Source organism: Hippoglossus hippoglossus, chromosome 11 (genome assembly GCF_009819705.1).
Source record: "Hippoglossus hippoglossus isolate fHipHip1 chromosome 11, fHipHip1.pri, whole genome shotgun sequence".
In the NCBI taxonomy this organism is placed as follows: Eukaryota; Metazoa; Chordata; class Actinopteri; order Pleuronectiformes; family Pleuronectidae; genus Hippoglossus; species Hippoglossus hippoglossus.
This window is the reverse complement of record NC_047161.1, coordinates 9,529,817-9,550,927: the sequence shown is the minus strand read 5'-3', so window position 1 is coordinate 9,550,927 and position 21,111 is coordinate 9,529,817. Positions and strand designations below refer to the sequence as shown.

The window sequence follows — 21,111 nt, the reverse complement described above, 5'->3', positions numbered from 1 at the left end:
ATAACAGACTATTCGTTTAATTTCTGTGGCCCCTCAGCTGATTTGTGTTGACCTGATGTAATCTCCCTGCCTCCTCTGTGTGGCTGTGAACAGGATCCAGCTGCTGAGTATCAAAGAGTCTTGAAGACTGACTACAGAACAAGGCTACACAAAGGGGCGCGATCAATATTCACACACATTAATGGGACCTTGGATTCGAGTCAGATCTAATGCAAAGCACTGATGGTGCGAATTTGAAATTCCAGCCTCTTGATCAGAAGAGTAGGGACATGGAAAAAAACGTATTCTATAATTGATAAAGTGGGTATTAATAAAATATTATGCTTGCAAAGTAAAAATATTATGAAGAAAGAATCCAGTCTGGGCCACAGACCTGCTGCTGATGTAAATATAACCTACATCAACCACCACTTGATAAAATATCAAAATGTTGGGGAGTTAATAAGCAATAATAATAGTTTTAATATAAGTCTGTCTGAAATTCTTACGTGTAAGATCTAAAAATGTGCGACAGGTTGACAGGTGAACAGAGACATTTATTTGACATGAGTCTCCTGTGTCCTGCAGAGGGACAGACACACAGTCCACTGCCCACGATGCTTCACTTCACATCTTCTCATCACCGTCATCACTTCAACAATACTGAGCTTATGAATAAATAGAAAAGTCTCATCAGAGTGTAAGGCCCAGTTTCCTTTAAATATTTAATAATCAAGAGTCACTTTTGGGATGTTTGGGATTTTTCACATTATATTCTCTACAAGCATCCTACAGGATTTCTTTTAAAACTTAAGCCTGGTGAGTTTGTCCAGTTTGGTTTGAAAACATGTCAAGACTATTCTCATAGCAGACAAAAACTGAGCTGTGACGGATTCTAAGTAAATTATTATATTTGACAAATCTCTCTTTGGTGTGAGACAAATTAAGTCGTCACAGTGTTGACCTGAAATTTCAATCCATCAAAACACTGTTTCACTGTTTATGTAAGAGACACGGAAGCACATACACATATTATTGACCCCTCCTCCCTCACCCTTATCCCCAGATGAAGCACCACATCAACTGACTTACTCTGTGTTATGGGTATCGATCGTGTGGAAGAGCTCCTTCAGTTCGTCAGCTGTCAGGACTCCATCAGAGAAGTAGGACTTGAATTCGTCAAAGGAAAGCTTCCCATCGTCTGGGGACGGAGCAGAAAATGCAGCGTGTCAACAAGGTGTCAGGGCAGCTCAGTCAGGACGGCAGCAGCCGGTGAGGCCAAGTGACCAGTTTCTAAAATGTTCCTCATATGTATCACAGACAAATCCAGAAATGACAGGAACTGGAAGTCGGTAGCACGGACAAACTGGTAGGATAACATATCGTTAGGAATGTTCAGTGAAGCTCCCGGCTCCACGAGTGTGTTTCCCATGTGTGATGTGAGGCGGTGATCTTTAAATTGTCACCGCTGACCTGCTCGGGAGGTGGTGCTCAGTATGAATGTCATGTCACTGTTGATGATGTGAGCATGAGCCCCTTTTGAAGGCTGTACAAAGGCACACACACACACACACACACACACATACACACACAGAGAGAGACACACACGTAAATGGAAATGGAACGTGACTCACAGTGAGCTCAGAAATAGTCTTGGAACAACCTGACATATAAATATTGCTGTTTGCAAAACACGTAGAAAACAAAGATGTGTGATGGTTGTTTATTTTCCTGTGTGATGAGACCTGAAATCACTCACAGCGTGGGATATTTGAATTATGAAGCACGTCATGTCATGTGAATAATGAATTCTGAACGGCTATTTTTGGTCATTTATATCAACTATGTTCATAATCTGTGCTACTGGTGGGAGGACAGCTGTGTGACGTGTAATGGTGTCCGTTAACGTGCCAGTTTAAACCTAATCCCTGTTGCTGATCTCAGCAGGATAAATAGACTATATGTATTTCTATACAGGATCTAAAACCATAGCAGTGCAGTGGATGCAGTAAAAAAAATAACAAGTTCTAATTTACAATTCCAGTTTTTATTCTATATTTCATTAAATAAAATGTAAATAAATCTTTTTCTCCAAGTATTTTGGCTTCATGTCAGGACAGTGGGAGAAGTGGAGATACTAAATAATAAATATGAAGCTACAGCTCACATCTGGTTAACTTTCCTTAGCACAAGGACTTTAACAGGGGAAATAGCAAACCTGGCTCTGTCTGGAGGTAAGAAAACCATCATCCACCAGCACCTCTGACAGCATCTCTGAACAGGAGGTGCTTTAGACACGTCTTTTACTCGCCTGTCTCATGCCCACCTGACAGAACAGATACGCTTCTACTTTAACCATCCAGCTGTCATTTCTTCTTATGATCTAACTCTGGAAAAGCATGTTTCCCAAAATGTCAAATTATTCTCCTTTCTGCAGCAAAGAAATACGAAATGAATCCAGAATTTATTTTCATTTCAATGATGTATAATAGTTAATGTATTAGTTATCTCAATAAGTAGGTCAACTGCATGCGCCATTAGAACATTTGTGAATTATTAAAAATGTTATCACCGGAATTCAAAGGATTTTTATTTCATTCAACATTAATGAACAGTTATCTTCATAAATCAGACTTAGTAAATTAAAATGCAAGGCCTGTGTGCCATAAAAGCTGCAGATCCACAGTGTTATTTGACTTCCTCTCAGATTCTCTTCATCTGAGTATTTAGGTTGACAGGTTGGAGCAGGATGAATGGGTAGAAACTTGAATTCAGACTCCTGCTGTCTCTAGTTATCAACAAATATATTTATTTTTGTATGTTTACACTGCACAAGCACAAGATAGCGAAGGTGAAACAACAGCAGAATCTGTGTTGAGCCTCCAGCTCTAAAACCTTGAAGTTGTTAAGTGTGGACTGCAGTGATAAAAGTGTCTAACTAGTAAAGACTCTTGAAGTCCGTCTTCATTTACACACTGATTGTGAGCCTCTGTGGGCATGGTCAGTTTCCTGTTTCCATGGAAACGGAAAGCGTATGGCCAGAGAGCCCTGATCAGAATTTCATTGAGGAACTTGTACATCTGATTTCACACACCAGAGTGAGGGCGTCGAAGGAAAACGCCAGAGACGCATGAGGGTGTTTGTGTGATATTTACCGTTTTTATCAGCTCGCCGTAAAATCTGTAACGAGAGGGAGAAGAAAGAGGACTGTCAGGTTTCCCATCATCAAAGTTCAGATAAGTGTGTCTTTGTGAGTGTGTGTAAGTGGGGATCATCGATCACACTCTCAGTGGGTCATTAAATTATTGATAGCGCTGCCCCACAGTCCAGACGAGATGAAAGTCAGAGTGGCAATGACCACATCAGCTTGAAAAGGTTCGAGCCACCGACCTCAAAATAGCATCTTCTCATCTCGTGTTGGCACTGAAGCAGAATCTGAGCAGAGAGTATTTACACATCATCCCCGCAGGCGGAATCTGACTATAATCCTCTATGTGCAAGATCTAAAATGTAAAATTGAAACCAAACACAAAGTGGTTCCCTCCTTGGACTCGGTCGACATGAGGATAAAGAAGCAAATTTAAAACTACACCCCCTGTTCTTTAGTACTCGGCTGATTCTCTAAACCTTTCCTGCCAATCACTTAATTTCTGTCCAACATCCTTACAGACCTGCTGCCTCTCTGTTCTCACTCATCTTTTATCCACATCTAACTCCCATCAGCAGTCATTCGAATTCAGCACAGCTTCATTTATCTGTACGAGGCCACAGTGCAGAGCGGCTGTGTGAGGAGTGAATGAAGGCAGAGGAAAGAAGACACTGTAAACTGCAACGTGGAAACAATCAATTCTCATGTCTATGTCCCAAATCGAAACCGTCTTCATTCGTCTAGAACTGTGACGATCAATAGCTTAGTTGATCAACAAGTCTAATCAGCAGCATTTTTCATGGTCACTGAAGTCAATTTTAAAGCAAAGATTACCAAGTATTTGATGATTCCAACTTTATTACTGTTATATATATTTTTCGTGTAGATTCAGGAATTTTTTCACTTTCTTTAACATTGTGAGATTGGGGCTGTTTTTCAACTTCCTCCTGGATTTACAATTGAGAATAATTCATGGATCTTATTGGACATAAAACCAGGCATGTTTAGGGGACAGATCTCTACAAGTGTGTAGAGCAGAGCTTAATACAAATCTGGATCTATCACATTTAATGTGGTTTCATAAGGGGACTGTTGGGTCTTGGCAGAGGTATGTGCTCTACTCTATTCATTTGGATATGATTTAATTCATGAGATTGTCTGAGGCTTGATGAGAATATGAATATTATTCACTGTGTCGCTGATGAGCTGCAGATTAATCAACAATGGAAATAAATGTTGTTTACAGCCCTCCAGCTCTCCAATTACTCATCTATACATCTACTTGCTCATGTACGTGTCACATTGATGATTCAGATAATAATAACACCGTCACTGCTTCGAACCCTGTACCAACCTATGATTTGGTCTCATTTTCTTGTCTCATCCTGTTTAATCTTTTACATCCAATGAGAACAATTAATTAAACAAACCCAGAATAGGAATGGGTTTTTCCCCCCTCGAGTACATCCGCTAATGAAGTGGAACTCTGGCACCGAAACACCATCAAAATGATAAAGACACGGAGACACAACCTGTGGCAGGAGTAAAGACTATTTGGAGCCAGTGTGCAGAAACTCATACAGAGAGAAGTCAATAGATAACAGAATCCAGGCCGTCGACCAGCTCGTCTCTTAACATGACGGGGGTGTCACTCCCTGTCAGTCAGTTCCACATACGTCAACATCAGTGAGACGTTTGATGTGATCTATATATACGACTTCCTGCTCTCATATAAATCTCCCATGTGAGCATCCACCCGAGCCACAAACAGGTTCATAGTGAAGACACGGAATTTAATGACATAGAGCGGAGAAATGTGGGTTTAATATAATTAGGTGGCCGATAGAAACAAAGCAGTGCAATGAAATGGGGAGAGAGAGAGCGAGAGAGAGAGAGAGAGAGAAAGAGAGAGAGAGAGAGAGAGAGAGAGAGCGAGAGAGAGAGAGAGAGAGATAATCACTTGAAGAAGATCACAAACTATAGTGATACATACATGGCATTAGATTTTAATAAATAAATCCACAACACGTTAAGGAAATATGAAAGTTTTAGCATTAGAGATTTAAAAAAGTCAACAATTACAGTAACTTGGTATTTGCTCCTGAACAACGACATATAAATGGACAACCAGGCTTTGAGAGCAAGAGGCTAAATTAAAGGTCAGGCTTGTCAAATTCATTCATCCCATAGGGAACTGTCTGTACCCTGCATACACAACAGGGTTCCACATGAACTCAGGTGATACAAAACCTCCAAGAAATAAATCACTGAAACTAAAAAGTAAAGCAAAAATTCATATTTTTCTCCAAATACAAAGAAAAACGCTTTTATGTTAGTTTTACATTAATTTTTTTCCTGCTTTGATAAGCTGCGGATTATCACAAAATCAAAATGTAAGAAGCAGTAGTGAATATTAAAGTCATTATTTTTTCTCTAAGGATCATTAAACATGTTTTACTCACATCAATGAAAATCGACATCCCCTTCTTCAGCTCCAGCTGAGCGCAGGGCTCCTCGCACACAGACTGAACCTCCTCTGAACAATCCATCACCACAGATCAGGCTCCAGTAGTGAACTGCAGGGGAATGCGAGCGTCTCAGCCTCTTATCTGATCGCTGCCACCGGTCAGACACAGACACAGCGACCCCTAGCTGCTGTCAAACCAACAGCAATCACACACACACACACCCCACTCCCCAAGTATAGTCCCACCATTTAACCCTTAACTTCATGTATGTGATCATGGAAAATGGCTGTAATGTTGTCCCTTTAAATGTTAAACATGGTCTCATTATTCTGAGATCTGTCATTTTGCACTGGGCTCACGCAAACTGCCACTTCTCTCAACTAACTCTGAGATTCATGTGCTTTTATTTTGACAATATATTACCAGACTGCCTGACATATAAGCGACAGCCTGTTTCTGTTTTGTATTTGTCATTTGTCTGTTGATGTTGTGATGAGTCCAAACCTGTCCACCCCAGCATCCATCACTGAAATATGTCCTAATATTTCCCCAAATTTGAGTCACAAAAATAATCAAATACAAAGAAAAGGAGGATGCATAGGCTCCTTTTCTTTGTATTTGATTATTTTTTATTATATTTTATACATTCACGTGTTCTCTTGTCTACCTCGTTTTGACTTTCTGCCGCTGCAACAAGTATCTTGTCTTAAAGATGTGATCTGGATAATTTTTTTTAAGTAAAAGAAAAAGACTTATGATAGTCTCTTAAAGGGATAGTTCTCCAAAAAAATGAAAATTCACTCGTATCTACTCACCACTATGCCGATGGAGAGGTGGGTGAAGTGTTTGAGTCCACAAAACCTTTTGGAGTTTCAGGGGTAAATAGTGTTGCAGCCAAATCCAACACAATTGAAGTCAATGGCGACCACTCTTCAAACGTGTAAAAACAACAGAAAAAAACATTAAATGCCTGCATACTGCTCCTGTTGTGTAATCCAAGTGTCCGTAAGCCCCGACATTCACATTCGACTCAAAACTGCGTCATTTACACCATGTTTTTAGGCTAAATCCTCCCCTGTTATACTCTTCCTATTTAGTGCTGCAGTTCTCGTGAGAACCGTGAGTTACTCATTCACAACTGCTGCAAACTCGTCTCATGAGAACTCGCAATAGTCCGAATTTAAATGTCAGGGCTTTCATAAAATGTTACGACAAAGCTGTGTGTATGACATTAATTAATATTCAGTCCTCTGAGATTTTTTTGGAGCCTAATATGTTAACACATTTAATCCTTTTCATTTCAGGAACACTTCTATTTCACTTCCAAATTACCAAATGGCTGCTTGTTGTAGTCAGCAGAAAATCCACCAGAGAGTGATTTGGATGAAGCAACAAGTGAGTTCTGTTCTTTAAAGCATTTGCTATAATTGCAGAAAGAGTAGACGGATTCATTATTTTCATGAAGATATGATCAAAATTTGGAAACAAGAGCACACGTGAGAATCTTTATTACTAGATTTAATTCATCTGATTAGACAGCTTAACACTTTAAGGAGGGAAACCAACAATACCCAACAGTGAAAGATAACTGGAACTCACAACAGTGTTATTGTCTGATCCCTATGTGTTATTTTAACTGTTTTGCGAGTTGAAGAAGGAACTCTGGCATAATGTTAAATGTTTTTCTATTTTCAAAATGTCAATTTACCTCTGGAAAACACTGGAAACTGGAAAGTGTGGAGCTACATAAACCCCTAAAAAGTGTTAAAATCAACTCTGTGGGAGTTAATTAAACACTGCACTGGACTTGCTGTGTAGGATTCTCATTGACAACAAATGGTAAAACATATTTGGGAAAATTCACATTTTTACTTTGTAAATTGAATATCAAAATATATTCAAATAGAAACACAAATGAATCATTTCAGCTCATGTTGGTGTGGCCCAAATTTATGTTGAAAAAGTTTTTATTTTTATGAATCAACCCTGATAATTAATGTGACTATATATTAAATGTTTCCACATCGGTGCAGAGCAGCCATCATATAAATTAAAGACAACAAGATACTGGCTATTTGTAAAAACCTGTGTAACAGTTCCCTCTAGTGGATTGTTATGAGAGCACACAAAAATACTAATATCCAACATGAAGCTAAAGAAATCGTTTTTTAATGTGCGTAGATTGAAGGATATATTATCATCAACAGTCCAGGTCGTTAGTGAGAACGTTTTTCAGTGACAAACACTCATAACAGGGCTGCACAAAGTTTTTTTGGGGACTACTACCTTCCTTCACCCACAGCTGGGCGAGCCAGGGGCTGAGCAGTGGTAGCTGCATGAATGCACCGATTGTCTGCTTCACTCCCCTCATTATGAATTTATTTATGCCAAGCAAGGAGATTCTCTTCAGGCTACTGTAATATGCTCACAGAACCAGGCTACAGGAGAAGATCTATACGAGAAGATCAATATAAAATGCATCGGTTACTGGCAATTCATTTGAATATATACTGTGCGCTACATTGTTTTTAAATAAGACTTACCTGAATAAATAATGTCTATACAATTTTATTTTAAATGCTTGCACTTTAAAAAACAAAACAAGTTTTAAGGTAATTTATTTTTATGTAAATGTATGTTTTTCCACTATATGACTGCAGTTGCTAGTTACATTGCAAGTAAAGATTATTCAAAAATATATAATTGATTTAGGCTATAATTATCATTCTAATATAACATGGAGCCTGTTAAACAACACAACAAGATAAAAAGTCCATAAATTGAGCTTCAAGCCAAGTTACTGTAAAATGTACGGTCATGCTTTGGTAAAATGTTCTAATCCATATCGCACACATGACATTGTATTGACAGGTGGCAGCTAAAAAAAGAAAATCCTTAACATTCTTCATGAAGGGAGGATTCATTGGAGATTATTGTTGTATCTGACTGTGCTAGTTTCAGCTGTGTGCTCCACATAAACTGACAACAGAGTGTAGGGAAAAATTCATGAGAAATCTGACAGACACTATTCTGCCTAATGAGTAACATCTGCCTAACTTTTAAAATAATTTTGTCGGTGATACTTTTGTTTTGTTGTGAGTATATGTACAGTGTGATATCTCTACATCTTACTTATGACTTGATTTGATTTGATTTGTTTATTTATTTCGAACCCTTAAAAAAAACATAAAATATATATGTAGAAAAGAAAACAAAGAAAGAACAAAACAACAATAAATAATAAACAGACTTTCAACGAGAGACGTACATGATGTCGAAAAGAAGTAGGGGAAGCAACAACACTTGTCCGGCCCTAACCTTAATCTGATGTGAATACCACTGTCACCATTATGGTGATATTTAAGCATAATTTCTGAAAATATTTCCTCCTCTTAATTAACACAACTCATTATTGGCTCCTGAGCAACTGGACACAACCTCATTGTTAATTGATCATTTCTCAATAGCTGCTCTAAATACTTAAAGTGAAACAGTAAGAAGCTGAAGTGATTGATCGCAGCATCACATGGTTGTGTAGTAGTTGTGTTTGCTTATGTGGCTGATGTGTGTTGTTCACAGACTTGATCCAAAACAAACAGGGTCTGTGGTGAACTCTCGCGATGGACACGCCGGGATCGCTGTGATTGGAGGAGGGGGCGCGGCGGCGTGTCACGTGGCCCCGGGTTTACTTGGCATTCTGGACACAAACAGTGGTCGAGGAGCCCGATCAGCGGCTTCCAGCGCGGAGGAGAGACGGCGAGAAGGAGCCACGACAGCCCCGCCACCGGAGACCCGAGCAAGTGCGTCCTCACACCCGACCCCCGCCGCTCTGTTGTCCGGGTGCACAGGAGCTGCAAGGTCCCCGCTCGAGTCCGTGCATTGCAGCCGTGGAGTTTATCCACACGGAGAGCTAGTTAGCTAACGGGAGTAAGTTAGCCTCGCTGGGATTCATGCTAGTGGCTTGACGTTAGCTCCGTGTGGCTGCTGCTGCTGCTGCTGGAAAAAGTTTGTGTTTGTTTTGCTCCTGGTCTCAGTCCGGGGACGTGTCGGATTTGTTTGCCCTCGCAGCTCGTGTCCTGCTGTCCTGACCCCCGCCTCCATCATCTGTCCTGAAGCCGAAGAGGAGGAGGAGGAGGAGGAGAGGAGGGGGGACAACAACTCTGAACATGGCGAGTTTCTCAGACAGAGGTGTTAAAAGTGGCTCTTTCAAGTGGTCGGACCGGCACGTAGCCCCGCGGGTGGACCCCAGATAAACACGGTTAAAGCGGACACCTCGTGTGATGGCCAAGGACAGTGACGGATTTCACGTGTGTGTCTCATTGCACAGTTGCAGAGTGAAGCCATCTCCAACATAAAGTTTGTGAAGACTGACTGAAACCTTTAACATCACAGCTGTCTCCAGGTGGGACCCTTCATCTGCTGGCCCCCCCCCTCCCGGAGCTCCTCTGAGGGCCAACATGTCAGTGTCAGGGGCCACTACCGTGCAGCTGCTCACCAAGCTTGTGAAGCATGCAGTGGGCAAGGCTCAGATCCAGCTCAACCGCTGGCTGCAGAGGACTGCCACAGAGGACTGTGACAAAATCGACATCCTGATCTGCAGCGCCTTCGACGAGAGAGGAGCCGGAGTGGGGAAGTCGGACGGTGACCCGGAGGTGACCGGTGACCCGGGGGGGATGAGCTTCGCCGGTGGTGGGGGAGACTTCAGACACCCCTGCTGCATCACCACCTTCTGCTTCAAGGGCGCCCTGCTGGCGTGCATCCTGACCGCCGTGTGCTTCTCCTCGGTCGCCCTCGTGCGCCAATACCTCAAGGACCTCCTGCTCTGGGTGGAGAGCCTGGACAGCCTCGTCGGGGCCTTCCTCTTCATAGTTGGTTTGATTATTGTGTCGTTCCCATGCGGATGGGGATACATTGTTCTTAATGTGGCAGCTGGCTACCTCTACGGCTTTGTGCTGGGCATGGGACTGGTCATGGTGGGAGTGTTAATAGGGACCTTTGTGGCACACCTGGTCTGCAAGCGCTTACTGACTGACTGGGTGCTGAACAAGGTTGGGAACAGTGAACAGCTCAGTGCTGTCATACGAGTGGTGGAGGGAGGAAGTGGACTCAAAGTTGTGGCCTTAGCGAGACTCACCCCCATTCCCTTTGGGCTTCAAAATGCAGTTTTCTCGGTGAGTATGAAAAAACACCACAGTCAGCTGTTTCCTTTTCCCTTCAGAAGGACATTAGACAGTCTTTGCAGTGTCCATTATAAACTCATCCACTCACAGCAGTGGACCCGCCACGAGCAGAGCTCATTAACCTACTGGAGGACGGCTCAACAAATCACTCCCAGTCAAGATTCTGGATTTGATTTTAAAGAGAAATAATTTTCTTGCGGTTAGGCCAACCTGCCTCACAGGAAATCAGATGTAGCCAGAAGCGGGGTTACATGTGATGCTTCCTGTATTGCCCGCAGAGGAAGGAACCCCATTTCACTTGTAGGCAGAGGAAGTGTTTCGATTAAAAATGAATCTATTGTCGCCTAAGGACATGAATTATTTTTTCAGTTTGAAGTATTGCTGTTTTATTGCATAATTTGGGTTTGCATATTTAGAGCAATTTTAGTTCAAAACTTGATGATTTTTACATAATCTTAAATGGTCAGCATTTTATTTTCATTCAAGTAAATTTGACCATGTGAACTACAGCAAACTGCAATTTTGTAGTTTCATTTATTTTTAATTTTAATTTTTATTCCTGCTTTTATTTTTATATTTTAATTAAAAAAATACACAAATCCGCCACAAAGTTAAAACTGTTTCTTTATATTGTTGCTGATTGGTGTAAAGCGGAGCAGTTCCAGGGTATCGCTCTCGGCTGCATTCCTACATTTAACCTGAGGCCCTTGACATTCATGTGTGTCATGAATAATGTATACTGGCTGATTACCCTTCACAGTCAACTCATTGATACCTCAACTCTCACATGGAGTTGGAATTCCCATCATATATTTGTCTTTATGTTAGCTTGTCCCATTAAAACAGTAGGAAGCTTGTTAAAGACTAAATAATGAAATAAAAAGACAAAAATTCACAAGAAAATAGGTGAAATAGCTTCTACAATGTTTTGGCTACGAACTCATAAAACCTGTACATTATTGTACATGACATATCTACATACATGTATATGCAAATATTAGATCTGACAGGGCTTTCATGTCGGTCTAGATAAATACTCGCAGTTAAAATATGAGGCTGGTCAAATTTAACTTTCATCTAAAACTTTAAAATCACGACAATTTAACTAACATGGAAATGTGTCCAAGGATCAACTTGCTCAAAAAGTACAAAGTTCTGTTTATTTGAGTTAAGTTGGACTCTATCCTACGTAAATACCTCACAGAACACACATTTTATAACCACTGACATGTCCGACAGCAACTGGATTAAAAGTCATCATCAAATTAATGATTTCTCAGGTTAATGGGTTAATGATTTCTTCTCTTTATTTGAGGTTACATTTCTTTTACGCTGAGCTTTCAGTTTTTCTACATAATTCCATTGTCTATGCAAAAATGTTTGATGGGAAGGGATTTAAAATAGTGTGGAAGGAAAGCAGTTGCACAAACATGCAGAAGTGTGTGCAAAGTGGGGAACTTGAAAGGCATTCATAGCTCAAAGCGTGGAGGAGTTGATGCACAGGCCCGAGGCAGGAAAAGGAGATGACGTAAGTGTGCTTCACAAGCATAGTAATTGCATGCTGCAAAACCAGTTTTCTGGGGTGACTGATTTGTTAAGACATTTCTTGGCAGCTTGGAGATTCATTGGCTGCTCAGCTTTGGCTTTTGACAGCTCTGCACACACTCCCATAACCACGAGACAATAAACATCCCTTGAGTTGCATCATTTCTGCAATTTTTTTATTTAAATTCCAGTATATTTTAAATCCATAGTATCTAGAGGTTTTACTTTATTCCATTATCTTGTTCCGTCCTCATCCACATACATTAGGAAGCAAAATATTATAAATATTTGTCTGTGTAAAGTAACCTAAAGCAACAATATCCCAGACAGTGTTGAGTGGCGCAGACAGAAATTTGAAATAAATGTTTGTGACGCCCGCGGCCATCATGTTGACAGAAGTACGCAGTAGTCCTTACTGCATTATTACTTCTACTACTTGATTACTTAATACACATGAGTCAGACTTTATCTATCTTCAAGAGCCCAACTACACACGTGTTAAGTTTAGGGACTGCATTTAGTATAAGTGTGAAATTATGATGGTGACATAATCTGTACACAAACACTCTGACTAGCTGCCAATTTACCACCTCTGTGGTACATCCTGCTGTCTCCAGGATGCCATTATACCATGAGGACATGTCTGACTCTCAGATGCACGAGGTGGAAACATCAGCGCTGCTCTCGTACATTGTCTGTTTTACGTGATTATTACAGGCTTTGCACTGGAGTGGAGATGTTTTCTATTTTTGTTGATCAGTAATTGTGAATCACATTTGTGTGAGGAGAGATGACGCACCAAATTAATTGTGGTAAACAAACCACTAGCTTGATTAGCTGCCTTTTGCAAAATGGTTTTTGTCTTGTATTGTTATTAAGAGGGAATATAATGAATAAATATATTCCATACAGTACCACTCAAATTATATGTTAAAATCCAGTATTAGATATAATTGTTGGTGCATCACATGTTAATGAAACTGGATGTTCAGAATGATTAATGATTAATAGTAGAGTGCTAACATGCAGTTTATGGGGTGAATAATAATATAAGAAATAGCCTTGGTTTTTAAAATTTACATTGAACATCACATGACAACACCTCAGATAAGTGAAAATAGTCGTTTCGCAGCAGTGATATGAGATCATCTCAGAATCAGCTGACTGTGGGTGCAAGCAGCACCACAGGCACTTTGCCGTACGAGTACATTGTCTGAGTCACTGCTATCTGAGAAGCATCTTGGATTCCAATGCTACATGCATTAAATAGAAAGGCAAAGAAACTTGTTAAAAAAAGCATGTTCCCCCACAAGTTGTTTTCGGGCCACTGGGGATAGAACTGTGAATTAAATTTAGGATCATATTGCAGTTCCAAGATTGAAATACAAATGAATGATTCCTCTGTATTATTTCCACAGTGTGGGCAGCAGTTAAACTGTAAAAGAGATTTGTTTTTTGGAAACAGGACTAACACGTCTAGCAGAGTTTTTTCTTGCCTGAATGACTTAAACAGGCTCTGTTTGTCTTTGGTTTTTACCGCAGGCTCCGTGTTGGAACATAGCTCTGAGAGCAAAGGTTAAAATATCTATATAGTGTGAATCAGGGCTCAACATTGATCTTTCTGTTCCACTCTGTAAAAGTGTAAATGACTTGTCAAAGTCAAAGGAACAGACACGTTATGTAGCGCTGCCAGCTGTTATCACCCTCACTGGCATGATAGGTGCCACTCAATCACTCAGACTGTTAATTACAAGCTAATTTACTGTCTTATACAAATTGCTTTTGAGCTTTTCATGGTAATTATCTCCAGGGAAAAGCAAACACACACTTCATGGGAAATGATCCCAACTTCCAAAGTTTCTTGTTTGAGTTTGACTCATTGTGGAGTTTATAGATATGAAGGCATATCAAATGTTTGTTTCTTTTGTTGTGAGTCGATTAACTAATGTTGCTTTAAAATATCACGCATCAAATCCTGATTTCCACACCACATTTTGTGAAGATATTTTTTGGGCATTGTTGCCTTTTATAGATAGTGTAAGCGTGGAATAGGGAGAGTCTTGCGTCTATATAAGTGTGAAGTTAATCTAACAACAGCCTCAACACCACAGGATGTTTAGCCTGATACTGATAAGTTTAAAAAATAAAATATCGTTTCACATTACACTTTTCAGAAGGTTCCTTTAAATATGTCATTTGCTACCAGGAAATGTCACATGCAGGATACTTTATAGTTAAAATAAACTTCTTACTGTGTCCTTTCTGTTTCCTGTAATGTATTGATTGTCATATACACTATATTATACTAGAATGATTAAAGATGGTTTATGTTGAAGAAACTCAACTTTTGAGCTGGAGTGGTAAACAGTAGAATGGTGCCCTCGCCAGAGAGTTTATTCAACTCCAGCAAGTTAATAATTTAAATCCCTCACTCCACCTGCCTCCTCTGCCACATTATTACTTCCTGGCTCAGAGGGTTCAGTTCGCACACCTTGTAATCCATCTCACCTGGAGTTTAATTATTTCGCCGAGCTGATATTGTATCTTTATGGTCTTAATTCCCCCACTATAATTGGTGAAACTAATCGTGGGCGAGTACTGGCTCAAAGTAGAGTTATGTGTTGTCTCTCTCTCTCTCTCTCTGCCCTTGGTGAGCACTTTCACGGTGAGGCCGTATTTCACTGTGCCCCCCACTTCCCTTTGCTGAAGTGGTCGATGCTACATTATGGCAGGTAACCTAAAACGACACAGATACTGCAGCAGTTAGCAAAACAAAGGGACAGCTCAGGAAAAAATATTTGTGAATCCTGTGAGGATGAGGTCTAAATATTCAGATCCCCACATGTATTTTATAAAACTGTAATTGGATAATAAAGGATGATTTTTATCTCATTGCAGCGTTATAACCTTTATGACTGCAGCGCCAACCTGGCTCCATTGCTCTACTGTTATAATAATGAGCTAACGAAGCAGTTGGGGAATTTATCATGTGATGAATTGCTTCGTAACTCCAGTCAAACATGTTTGTGCAGATTTACAAACTCCCTGTGTGTCTCGATTAAAAAAAAAAAGGGGAAATGGCATCACAATAGCAAACCTGAAATTTACTAAGCAGTCAAGATACCCTACTTACTGTTTTGTTTACAAGCACAAACTTAGAGCTGCATCACTGCTGCTCTGAGTAAATCAGGTCAAGCCAAGGATGGGCTGTTTTTGCCCTTGTTTTTGCAGATTATCTTGAAACAGTGTTCAGAAACGAGCAGGAGGTTCAGTGGGAATTCTCTTGCGTGGTTATACAAATACCAACGCCTAGCCTTCCCATGCCGCAGCTGCTCCATGTCTTGGGTGGGATGAGACCTCAGAGGACATGTGTTTCACGACTCAAGGGTTGACGGCTCAGAGAAAGAGAATGCATTCCTTCTTTTTTTTTTCTTGTGCATTTCTCACAGGCTCACATGCCGGGCCAAGAGATTGGCTGAAGGCGTTTTGACTGTGTTGACACAAAGTGTGGACACGTCAGTGTTAACGTTTCAAGTAGAAGTGACGGCTACATGATCACATTGGGGTTTAAAAATGCTTGTAGAGGAAAAACAACTGAAGATTAACCAGGTTTTGCTAATGTCAGTGTCCTGTGAGCTGTAAGTCAAGGTCTTATCAGTGCGTGTTGTGATAACAGGAGTGGAGGTTGGGTTTTATCACTGCGAGGAGACACTTGGATTGGATCTAGCATGAATGTTTTCTTGTCCTTTTGCCTCCGACATGCTGCTATCAGCCACAGCCTAGTCACAGTGCCAAGGTCACATCCTCACACAGCCGGCACAAACACGCATCAGCTTATGTCATCAGTTAATCAAGGGATCAAGGGTGACAGCGACGTATGCACTTGTTTGTATGTAGGTGGCTGTTTGGAGATATGAGATGATACGCTGAGCTGGATGTGTGACAGCTTGTCTTAGGGAATTAAACCAGAATCTGAGGATCTGTGTTTCAGATTGTTTGTGGTTAATTTGGCTGAAAATGAATGATTTTGTCACACAATTGTGTCAAATGGTTTAAAACGATTGTCACTGTCATCAGGAATACAAATATAATGCACCCAAGGAGTAGAGGCTGCCAAACATAAGTTAAAGACAAGAGGATGACCTGAACTAAGCCTGTGTTAACTCATTTACCCGGGATTCATTGCAGTAGTTAGCTCCGCCGAAGAGGTTATATCTTCGTCTGTGTTAGTTAGCAGGTGTGTGTCTGTGTGTGTATGTGTGTATGTATCTGCAGTTTGGTGCAGATCCAAATAAAAATCAATATCTAGTAATTTTAAATGTGTTTTTATAAATGAAAGTAGAAAGGTCCACAGTGGAGGACATGCCTCCCCCAACAGTCCCCTTAAATTCAATCAAGCTGCACCAGATTGCTCACACTCATAAACATCAGTTCTCTGAATGTGCCAGATTCTTTTATCATCAAGATCCATGAATTATTCCCTCCGAAATCCATGAAAATGTCAAAATGCTCGCAAAAGTCCTCAACCCTGATCCTAAATATGAATGTGTAATAGCTGACTGTCATGTTTGCATGTCAATCAAAGTGCTTAAATCATGTGATTTTATCTCAATTGTAAACCTGTTTGTTATCGCTGCTTCCGTCTCAAGATCACAGATGTGTCCTTGCCAAACTACCTGGTGGCTTCCTCTGTGGGTCTGTTGCCCACCCAGCTCCTCAACTCCTACCTGGGCACCACGCTCCGCACCATGGAGGACGTCATCGCTGAGCAGAGCATCAGCGGCTACTTTGTGTTCACCCTGCAGGTGAGTTGTTGCAGATAGAGTAAAGATAACAATATGCTGTAATACCTGTTCGACCGTTCTAAGAACAACATGTGAGCAGCATTGTTGTGTCAAACTGGTATGCTGTCACCGGGAAAAGATAAGGTGTTGATTGATCGGTGTATTTTCTTTGCTTCCTAATATACATAGATCATGTCAACCAATCCTCTCACACTGTGTCCCACTGTGCAAAACCCAGTGCAAAAGTTTCCTCCTTAAATATTTAATTACGTAAACTGCCAGAGTGCGAATTTTAAACACTATTAACTTGTGCAAACTATACCCACAATTCTATCTGGTTCCAAAGGTCAAGTTGTCACCGCATCCCCACCACCTGCTCAGCTTCATTTAACCCCCACAAGTGTTCAGGGAACAGGGAGGCTTCTCTGTGACGTTCAAAGGTCAAGGGTCTGCTCAAGGTATCAGTGTCTCATGCAGAACTGAACATGACATGACTTGTCCTCGGTCAATAGATTTTGAAAATTGAAAGGAAGGTTGCATGCTTTTTAACAGCTGATGATGTCACTGTAAACAACTAGTTTTCACATTTCGGGAAATACGCCTTTGTGGAACATTACCATCCCAGTGTCCTCTGGCTGCCTGCCAACTGCTCGCAGCTGAGAAATAGACCGGAACATAACCCCCTATTTATGGTAAATTAAGAATGTTACTCCTCAGTTTTTGTGCAGTTTAAACAAACAAGACACGAGGTCTCAGTGATTGAGCTTTAGAGAAGCTGGTAGCAAGAGAAGTGAATCTAATATTTTTGTCCTTAGGGATATTAATTGATGGAGCAAAATATTTGAAACACCTCAGAACATGAGGCAGGCCAGTTCACCACACCACACTGTGCTCAAAACATGAATTCCTCTGTCTTGTGCAGATTGTCATCAGCATCGGCCTGATGTTCTACGTCGTACACCGGGCTCAGGTAGAGCTCAACGCCGCCCTCGCCGCGTGCCAGATGGAGCTGAAGTCGTCCCACATGAACGGGTCCTCCACCAATCACAGCAGCTTCAGCTACTGCAGCAAGAGGGCGACAGCTGGAAGTGGAAACTGCGTTAATGTGGTGTGACCCTCAATTAACTACATGAGGTGGTAGCTCCTATGACTGAGCTGTAAGACGACAGATCTGAAGGGAGCCGTCTGAGACACGGCCCAAAACCCTGTTGGTGGTGGAGTGGTACGTCTTCACCCATGTGAAGAAAACTCAAGTGTACGTATTCAGTCGGTACATCCTTTTTTTTTTTTTACAAGTATTGGGACCACGCGCCTTTGAAGAAAAGCTGTTGATGAAAATAGATTCAAGGTATATTATTGTGGGAATTTATTTTTAATTTGTATTATTTTCATCAAGGTACTTAACATTTACTGTTACAGGAGATGTCAATGAAATTAGGATTTTAAGAGAAATCAGCAGTGGCTGAATGAGTGAGTGAGTCATGTGAAAAAAAAAAAAACTGTTGGCATTAACTGCCTGCTAAAACTATGAATGTGCAATCTGGAGCTTTCTAGAGAACCAAGGAATTGTTTTCAGTGTCAAAAGAATGCCAACCTATGCACCTTTAACTCATACTACATCTGTTTTCATTTAATTTCAGGACATTTTAGGATTTGTCGACGTCCCGTGTTAATTTAGAATGATGTAAATAATAAGGGCATTAATAATATTTTTGTAAAAATTTGGCTTTTTAGTCCAGTTAATTTTGAAGTGTCTTATTTTTGGACTACGGCGCAGGGCGAGGAGCAGTGAGTCCTACAGGCCTCTCTGACTTGCTTATGACCACATCAGCTGAATTGGCCTCCCCCTGCCCGCAGATCATTTTAGCACTTCTGCAGTTTTGAGAAGCAGCAGCTGGAGAGGGGAGCAGAATTCACAGCAGGAAACTCAGGAACGGGTCTGGCAGGAAAGTGGAAATGCACAGTGCGAGCAGCTCCTCAGCAGCACAGCCACATGCTCGGCTGCAGAAACTGAGCATGTGGCTGTGCTTTCTTTTGAAAGGTTATGACTACCTTGGTTTTACATTCGCTTTTTTTAAATTTAATACATAGTTTTTGCTTAAGATAGTTTTGACAATGCTGTGCAATACATCAGTGATGAAGTGTGAATGTCATATATTACAGTGCTGAAACCAAACTAATCAGAGATGAAATGTCATGCATGACAAAATAACACACAGCTGTATTTTGGGGGTTTTACTTACATAAGAGGAGTAAGCTTGATGAGATAAAGAGGCTGTTATTTTCTATGTGCCATAATTTGATAAAGTTTATTAGACATTGTAACACTGGCTCCACCTGAGCTGAGGCTGTGTGACTTACGACTTTATTTTATTACTTAATAATGTTGAAAATGATAGAAATGACCTGTGAAGAATCCTAATGTTTATTCTCTTGATGACACATCAACATACTCTCATCGTGCATATTCGTATGCACAGTCCACGACAACATTATTTTCATAAAGATAAGTTAAAGTGGGAAGGGGTTTGTTTGGTCAGGAGATGGAACATGGGTCTCAGAAGCTGACAATCAAACACTAAAGTGATGAATGTGATACTTTTTTATTTTTACATCAATTATTGTGATGCTGCTCCCCAGTCAAAATTTGATTGAGGAATATAAAGGGCTCCTATATGAAATATCCATTTTTATGTCCCTACATCGGTTCAAAATTCTTTTTTGTTTTGAATTTTTATGTTATGCATGTTGTTTTTTTTTAAGTCAGAGTTAATGTTTGCCCACATTCCATGCTGTCGGTCTGAAAAGATGTCAAGTTATTCTCATGCTATATGTTGGTTGAAAGGGCCCCTTCCTGTCTGAATTTAGCAATAATGTTTGAAAGTCAAGAGCAAAAAAAAAAAATTTTTAATCAGATAGAAGTCCTACCAATAAGATCTTCAGCCAATTGTTGAGGAGTTGCCGTTCGCATCCAAAGTTCCAGACATATTTGTCAACTGCATTTGATTCGTTGGTCGATTCACGTTCCTCTGTAAGATTGAGTTTCAACATTCCCACGTTCCAATGTTCGACCTGCCTTTTACCTCCTCCTGCCTCTGACGGACATCTCTGCGTTGACTAAGACGTGGAAGTGAGACGCCACCTCTGAGATCAGAACAGCCTGTTCAGCTTCTCAACGCTTTGTTCGGAGAGTCACTTAGCCCGCTGATCACTTAATAATTGCGATCAACCTCCCACTCCTGTTACATGAAAATCTTGCTAATTGCACCTGAGCATTTTTCCAGCGTCCTACTTGAATTGAACGTTTACGGAGAGAGAGAGACGAGAGCATGTTTTTATGGCTGCGGGCTTCATGAAATATACTCTCGTCTCCTCACTTTTAAAGGCATGGAAATTAGTTTAAATGGGAAAATATAAATGCACAAGGTTTTCATCTGACAGCAGTGGACTGTACCTACTCTCCAAATAAAGTGTGAATCGTGCAGCTGTTCCGCTCAGAAGTGGGAGAGAAGTGGACGTTACACCGTGTTTGATTCGAAAATATAAAAACGGGAAACTTGATCGGCCACCGCGGGCACGCTTCATAATATTTCAGCTTCTCGACCAGAAAAAAGATTTTGGAAAAACAAGCAGTTTTTACAGCAGAGGCTTTGGTTCTTTCTAGGTGGGCTCTATTTAACTTAGATCTAGTTATGCAACAACTGATTCCTGAGGGAAGTATATTTCATAGGCACCCACACAAGACCCTGAATCTGGGTCTGGGACGTAACTGCACACCTGTCCTCTTACAGGGGACTACAGTATGAGATCATGAACTTTAAAGGGTCCCGTTTGGTGCTATGAAATGCAATACTTCCCCATCTGTATCAAGTGCATTACACATATACTGTATTTTGTAATAGAGAGAATTTTACAGTGTATAAATATTGATATTTATCGCTGTACGATGCTTGTTCAGTGTTATTTATGAGAGAGAAAATAAAACCTGTCAGGCTTTGTTACAAAGT

The 21,111-nt window shown here is 40.7% G+C and overlaps 2 protein-coding genes across 3 annotated transcripts in view; one reads left to right on the top strand and one right to left on the bottom strand.

Moving 5' to 3' along the window:
* Positions 1-5,737, bottom strand: part of necab1 (N-terminal EF-hand calcium binding protein 1) — a 22,511-nt gene extending 16,774 nt beyond the window's left edge. The window contains exons 1-3 of the mRNA XM_034599202.1: positions 5,590-5,737; positions 3,135-3,159; positions 1,072-1,180 (exon numbers count right to left, since the gene is read on the bottom strand). Of these exons, the coding sequence (XP_034455093.1) occupies positions 1,072-1,180; positions 3,135-3,159; positions 5,590-5,676 (221 nt within the window). The 5' untranslated portion in view covers positions 5,677-5,737. The remainder of the gene's footprint in view (positions 1-1,071; positions 1,181-3,134; positions 3,160-5,589) is intronic.
* tmem64 (transmembrane protein 64) overlaps positions 1-21,111 on the top strand; it is a 26,229-nt gene extending 5,118 nt beyond the window's left edge. The window contains exons 1-5 of one of the 2 annotated variants that reach the window (XM_034599201.1): positions 9,284-9,902; positions 9,988-10,766; positions 16,970-17,125; positions 18,027-19,810; positions 19,872-21,111. In XM_034599201.1, the coding sequence (XP_034455092.1) occupies positions 10,053-10,766; positions 16,970-17,125; positions 18,027-18,218 (1,062 nt within the window). In that variant the 5' untranslated portion in view covers positions 9,284-9,902; positions 9,988-10,052 and the 3' untranslated portion in view covers positions 18,219-19,810; positions 19,872-21,111. Of the gene's footprint in view, positions 1-9,283; positions 10,767-16,969; positions 17,126-18,026; positions 19,811-19,871 lie in introns of those variants that run through there. The other variant, XM_034599200.1, reaches the window with a different exon arrangement.